General features: G+C 43.0%; 1 protein-coding gene across 1 annotated transcript in view; it reads left to right on the top strand.

Annotated features, from left to right (window-relative positions):
- The window catches only part of LOC104527067 (lipoxygenase homology domain-containing protein 1-like), a gene marked incomplete at its 5' end in the record, with an annotated part of 31,408 nt that extends 24,640 nt beyond the window's left edge, over positions 1-6,768 (top strand). The window contains 4 exons of the mRNA XM_010170685.1: positions 355-525; positions 1,636-1,774; positions 3,192-3,353; positions 6,288-6,768. Of these exons, the coding sequence (XP_010168987.1) occupies positions 355-525; positions 1,636-1,774; positions 3,192-3,353; positions 6,288-6,768 (953 nt within the window). The remainder of the gene's footprint in view (positions 1-354; positions 526-1,635; positions 1,775-3,191; positions 3,354-6,287) is intronic.
- Between the last annotated feature and the right edge of the window lie 324 nt (positions 6,769-7,092).

Consider the following 7,092-nt stretch of genomic DNA (forward strand, 5'->3'; position numbering starts at 1 on the left):
AGCTCCATCTCGTGCAAAGTGCTGGGCAAAGACAAGCGATGGTCCTTTGCCCAGAGAGTTTAAAATCTAGATTGTCCAGGACTGTGCTCCAAGAACCTAATATCCTATCAAAAGCCCAGCGTCTCCCTCAAAAATATGGTCTGACTCTAGAAGTGGGATCAGATTATGGTCTTGAGCAAGTCAACGTTGGTTTTGGTATCAGAAAAACATCATGTTCACTGGTGACACTATCTGAAGCAAATACCAATCAGTTCTAGCACCAGCAGGGTGCTACCAAGGAGAGATATCTCACTTCCTTACTCCAGATATGTAAAAATATACAAATCTATTTTATTTTGGGTTTTTTTTTACTAGGAATTGCTCCAGGTTGGCACTTGGAATATATCGATGTGAAGGACTCTGCCATGGACAAGACATTCCGCTTCCAGTGCGATCGCTGGCTGGCTAAAGGTGAAGATGATGGGCAACTCATAAGGGAACTGGCTTGTGCCAATAATGACATTCTGGAACTGAAGGAACGGACTGGTAAGTTTAGAGTTGACTTGTGGCCTTTGCTGAAGGACCTCAGAAGCCATAGGATCACATCCCCTGCAAACTGCTCCACTAAAGGTTCCCATGCAATAGGTATTTATATTTGCAGGCTTCGAGGGTTGGATGATTTAAGGTACTCTTTAGCTCAAAAGTGCAATGCTGGGATAAGAAAGAAACAAACCAGGATTCATGACTAAGAAAAAGATCTCATTTTGGGTTGAAACCTAAGAAGGGCCCATCTGTATCAGTTCAATCCAGCAGTAAGCCAAAAGGACACATGGTTATGATCTTACTAGAGAAGTAATGGGCTTGAGTCTTCAAGGTGGAAAATAAGTTCAATCCTTAAAGCTTTGTAAGTAACATTGCTCCAGCTTCCTCCTTAACATGTTCTGGGCTACTAGTTCAGATCTCCCAGCTGAACATGACAGCTGAGCTTAACACCCCATAGCCCTGGGTCTGCTCTGGGTAATTCCATTGTGTCCAAGGTGGTTACACTGTGTGTAACGTGGTGAGGGAACGAGCAAGCAACAGTCATTTAACTACACTGATGATATACAAAGTGCACCTCAAGAACTCCTGCCCCACAGCACTCTTCTTTAGGAGAGTCCTGGAGAGTCAATAATCACATTACTTCAGTGTGATTTCACTCTGCCCCTGCAAAAAAAAATCAGCCTTGTGATTGCCATTTTGGGTGCTTACATGCCACCACAGCCTGTTGGGTACAGGGATACCCTCACTGTCCCCGTTAGAAACAGTGGCACAAAAAATGAAGGATTTGGGCTATGTTAAATAGGAAGTGCTTAGCACAGCACGGAACTGAACACAACTTGTTCAAGAGCAGCTCCATCTACTCTTGCTAGATGGTTGAGCAGTATTCACACTTTTTTATGTGCCCTATCCCTGCATGAAATTCAGAGCACATAGAAGTCAAAAGTCCCACTGATTTCAGTGTGGTTCCATACTTATTTTGCAAATGCTTTCTTGTGTGCCGTGATAAATATTAGGAAGAGAGTTTTTAAGCAAAGTGACAGCCAAATGAAGAGATTTTTCTGGCCATCTGCTCTTTCTTTTCTGTTTAACGTGTCTGTTAATTATGCTTTAAAGCCTATGAGATTGTCACAGTAACAAGCGACAGAGAGGATGCAGAAACGAAAGAAAATATCTGGGTCATCTTAGAAGGAAAGATGGGACGCTCGAAAGAATTCCTTATGGAAAACTCTTCCAAGAAAAGGAGATTTGAAAGGTAGTGGGACAGGGTGGTGGGCTAGAGGAACTCTCCACCAGCTATGTGTCATCCACAAATGCCACCTCTTCTCCAGGACAGTCTATAGAGTTGCATTTGTGCCATGCTCTTTCTCATCCCCCCCTTCCAAAAATCCTAATAGCTTCTCTCCTGGAGTAAAAAGAAGATGTAAAATTAGTTTCTGATGGGTACGTTTAAAAATTATAAGAAAATCTAGATGATGCATGTATATGTGTGTATGTCTGTCCTTTGGTATTAGTACAAACAACCGAGTTTCTGGCGAGCCTCCAGGGAGGCTGTGTATTTTGGAGCTGGGAGGAGCAGAAGGAAGCTGGAGGTGGTTTTAGTTCCTTTTCCAGCATCTCACTGGCAGTGGGAATCAGAGAGAAAGTAAAAATAGTTGGAGGCTAAATGTTGTCAGAGCTGCTCAGATTTGACTTTCCAGATGAATCTGGGCAGGAAGGCTGAAAGATAGATCACTGTTGTATGAGGAAAGCTGAATATTAGCTGGCGCAGATGAGCCAGAGGGACATCTATGTAATGTGGGGCAGATTCCTTCTCCCATGTGGGACCAAAATGCTGCAGATGTGAAATGGTTTTTCTATTTTGTTTAAGGACACAGCATGCCCTTAGGAGATGGGAACCTGTTCAAAGCCATGGACACCAATGGTGTTCAGTTGCTTTGAAGGTAGGAAAGGTTTTTCTTGTGGCTCTGTAAAAGGAAGGTGAAGTTACAGCTAATGGGGACAGTCGTGTGAATGGCTGAGATTTCATGTGAAACATGAAAGATTGGGGGTAGCTTCCTCATGATCTTCAGTTGTTGGTGTCTACAGTGGAGTTAAAGACACCACTCTCCAAGGTATGAGTCACAGTCCATCCTTGGAGGCAGGTTGGAATAAGGACCAGTCCAAGGAGATAAGCCCAACAGATACACAGGGAACATGACAGGAAGACAGCCAAGGGTTTGACAGAGACCTGTTGTTTCACTAAACTCTTCTCAAGCTGAGCTTCAGGAAGGGTGGCTAAACCAGCAAATTTAAAACAGCTATGGTGGGTAGATGTGTAACAGATACAGTATCTGTCAAGAATGAATGAACAAGTGCTGGAGGGGAAATTAGTCACTCTTTAGCTTTATCTATAATGAGGGAAATTGATTTTGTATGTGGAACAGCTCAAGTTTATCCTGGAAAGTCCTAGTGGCAACAATTTAAAGTGTCACCCCTAATCAGAGAAAATACTAAATTTAAATATGGAAATTATACTTTGTGTTGAATGATTGTAGGTTAAATCAAATTACTTTAAATGAAGCCTTATCTTCTATCTTCTGTAGCCATGTGCAAATTACTTAATGTCCATATGAGACAACTCACTGCCAGCCTTCAAGATACTAACTGAAAATGCTCTCTGTTTCCTGTAGGGGAGCAACAGACACATTTCAGTTTTCTTCAAAGAATGTTGGTGATATTGCAGCTATTTGTGTTGGTCACTGCCCAAAAGATGGAAAGAAGTCATCTGCAAAAGCTGATGTCTTCTGGCATGTCCAAGAGATTATCATAACAGAGATGGAGCTTTGCAACAAGTAAGTGCTTTCTCATCTGCAGGGAGCAGCTCCAGGAGGGCATGGGGATGCAGAGAAGCTCTGCGTGGATCCTCCTGAAGCCTGTCAGATTTAAGCAATAGCAGAAAGTCTTATCAAATCACAATCCCTTTCTGAAAGCTAAGAACAAGCTGTTTGGTGTGTCAGGAACACAAATGACTTGCTTGTGCCATGTCTGAGTTGTTGGGGAGGGTATTTGCATGTGCAGGTAACGCATCAACTAGTTGGCTTGGTGAATCAAGTAGCTATGACAAATAGTGGAAAATACGTAGACTCAGCCTGTGGAAAATACTGAGACTGAATGAAATTTAAGAGGTTTGTAGGATGCTCTGCACAGACTGGCCTTTAGGTAAGTCTCATATCTCCTAGAAAAAAAAATGAGAGTAAGACAGAACCTGAAGCTCCGATTCAGACCAGTTTGGATGAGAGATCCTTCTGGTATGGTCCCAAAGGTCCACTGGAAAGGTTGCAGACATATGACTGATATCTACCACGGCCAAAAAATGAACATGTCTGAAGAACCCTGAGCATATCAGGTCCTACACTCTTTGATCTGAGTCCCATCTTTGAAAGAGGTGATGTTCATGACTCAGGGAACAGATAGCACAGGGACCGTGCAACAGTCAAAGAAGATTGTCCATTTGCAGAACAAACTCCTCTTCAGAGAAGATATCTACAGTGTTAACTGTGGATTTCTTTTATTTTCCATGATATTTCCATTGCTGCTAAAGAATTTAACTGTAAGGAGTTTGTTCCAGCTGAGACAATTGAGTGTTTAAGAAGAAATCCTTGAAGTGTTTTTTTTTTCAGAAGTCAAGAGTCTCTTCTAGCAAATTAATCAACCAGTAGAAGAGCCACAATAATATTTGCTGAATGAAAACTCAATCAATTACATACAAAACATGTTCTTTTCTCCTGATGGGGAAAAACCTGGAACCCTTAAAGTCCAGCTGTGCAATCAAATCCGTGCACTACACTGACTGGGAGCATGCCGAAACTGCTGAAATAGTATGTTTTGAAGGAGCCAAAGGTCTTCTCATAAAACCTCATTTTTTAAAAAGTTGTTTTAAATTAAAAAGGGCAGCCAGGAGATACCAGTAAAGCCTTCAGCCTGTTGTTGCACTGAAACAGGGCTCTGGCTCTCTAGATACAGTACTTCACAGCAGGGTTTGTTCTGCAAACTATCAACTAGAGCAGATCTCACCATGAGAGTAATCTCTCATTTCAGATATTCCCAATCCAAAACACCCCAAAAAACCCACCCAGTCAACCCAAAGACCAAATTAAAGTAGTTATGAGATTGCTGCAGCAATAGTTTTGAATTATACTGGGATTTTTGCCTTTTAGTAGTAGATCTTAGTATGTCAAAGGGATGTATTTAGAAGTTTTTCTTGCAAATCCCCATTAGATTTAGAAAGCTCATCTTTTTTCTTATCACCCCTCGTGAAGATTGGAATGCTCTGTTATAACTTCAGACCATGAGATCTTTCCTGGAGAAAGGGAGACTGAGAGGAGACCACATTTCTCTCTACAACTACCTGAAAGGAGGGTGGAGAGAGGTGGGGGTGGGTCTGTTCAACCAAGGACCAAGGGACAGGACAAGAGGAAACAGCCTCAAGTTGTGCCCAGGGCAGTTGAGCTGGGATGTGAGGAAGAATTTCTTTGCTGAAAGGGTTCTGAGGCATTGGAAGGGGTTGCCCAGGGCAGTGGTGGAGTCCCCATCCCTGGAGGGATTGAAGAGTCATGTAGACATAGTGCTGAGGGACATGGGTTAGTCGGGGACTTGTCAGTGTTGGGTTAATGACTGGACTTGATGATCTCAAAGATCTTTTCTAACTGAGGCAATTCTGGGGTGTTGTGATATTACATAGCCCAGGAAATACAGCTTTAGCATCAGGCAACCCCTCCATTCCACTCTCATGCAATTTTTCTTTCTCTGAGCCTAAAATTTTGCTCCCACCAAAATTTCTTATTTACAAATCTTCTTTCCAGAGAAAGGAGTGCTTTCCTTTGGCTGCAGAAAATGTCAAAAGTGTTAGAAGCGCTTAATAAGAATGGTACTGCTGGAATTGCAGTAACCGTTCCTCCAGGTGTTTATTTTACACACACGTGCTGCAATCCAGCTACACTCCCTCCAGGAAGACCTGCTGCAGTTTGGTGAAGGGGGAGGAGGGGGAAAAACTCGTTTGGAAATGATCTGCATCATTGGAAATGAAATACATCATTAAAAGCAGAGTACTCCAGCCTCTGGCTGGGTGCCAGGTATGCAGTAATTTATGGATGTGCTATGAGCTCCCTGCACATCACCAGAGGCAGCACTGCACAGCCAAGGGCTTTCAGCATCTGGTACCTATCATTTCTGTGCTCGATGCTTTTTTTTTTTGTCTGCTAAGGGTGGGCTGGGTGATATAGATGAGGAAAGGGGGGGATTTAAACCTTGTCCTCCTATCTTTTCCATTCCCTTTTTCCTAGTTCTTAGCCCAACCTTAACCATACCATCAATGAGGATATTTGCTGATCTCCCAGCTCTCAGACCAGTTATACTCAGCAGCGCTGGGCTGTATTAACTGTGGGGATTCATTGCTCATCCTGCCTCAGTGGGTCTGTAAATGGACATTCTATTCCACAAGCAAAAGATTTGACAAGTGTCCTACACCACTTCTCCCACATGCAGGGTGTCTGTGGCTGTCTAGGGATGTTGGGTTTTCCAGTTGCAGTTGTAACGTTCGATCAATCACAGCTGTCTTTCCAGAGAGAAACTCTAGTGTTAGCACATAAATGGGAAAGTATTGAAACAATATCAATATTGGGCAATTTAATGGCAATATTGGGCAATTTAGAATACCCAGTCCATGAAATTTTCCCAATAAAGTGGCCATCCTTACCATTAACACGCTGCTAATTTTCCTTTGGCAGATACTTTTTCAGGGGCAATGTGAAAATTCCTCTGCGTTACAAGAGACGGGACTACAAAGTCTTTGAGTGTGCCAAGGTCATCGAGAGCTTTGCCAGCAAAGCTCGGAGCTTGGTGCCAGTCAAATACGAGACCATCGTGGTCACAGGCTTTGAAAAGGGTGCGGGGACTGACGCCAACGTGTTCATCACCATCTTCGGGTTGAACGGGGACTCGGGAAAACGAGCACTGAAGCAGAAGTTCAGGAATCTCTTTGAACGAGGCAAAACCAACAGGTTTTACTTGGAAACGCTGGACATGGGAGAGCTGAAAAAGGTCCGGATTGAACATGACAACAGTGGTCTGGCACCGGGCTGGCTGGTGGAACGGGTGGAGATCACCAACTCGGCGACTGGCGTGACCACCATATTTCCCTGCGGGAAGTGGCTGGATGAAAACCGGGGTGATGGGTTAACCTGGAGGGAGCTTTTTCCTAGATACTGAGGAGGGCAGGGCCGCAGGAGGTTTTCAGTCCCTTCTGCATGCACATTTTTTCCGATTAGACTCTTTTATATTGCATTTTACTTTTTAAAACACTGCCTTTTATATTGAGAGATTTTTAGTAGCAAGATGTGTTTCCTAGGTTAACATTTTGTAAAAGTAATACTGCTTTTTTTTTTTAAAGTGCATATAAAATTGTGAATGAAATAAATACATTTCTTGCTTATTTATGATTAAAAGCCACAACTAGCAGAGCCATAAACTATCCTTTAACAGCTCAGATGTCATCTTCTGCTTTCAATGCTTTGCCCTGCCAGGGCTGGGAAA

The sequence above is a fragment of the Antrostomus carolinensis genome, unplaced genomic scaffold (assembly GCF_000700745.2).
Source record: "Antrostomus carolinensis isolate BGI_N321 unplaced genomic scaffold, ASM70074v2 scaffold5356, whole genome shotgun sequence".
NCBI lineage: Eukaryota > Metazoa > Chordata > Aves > Caprimulgiformes > Caprimulgidae > Antrostomus > Antrostomus carolinensis.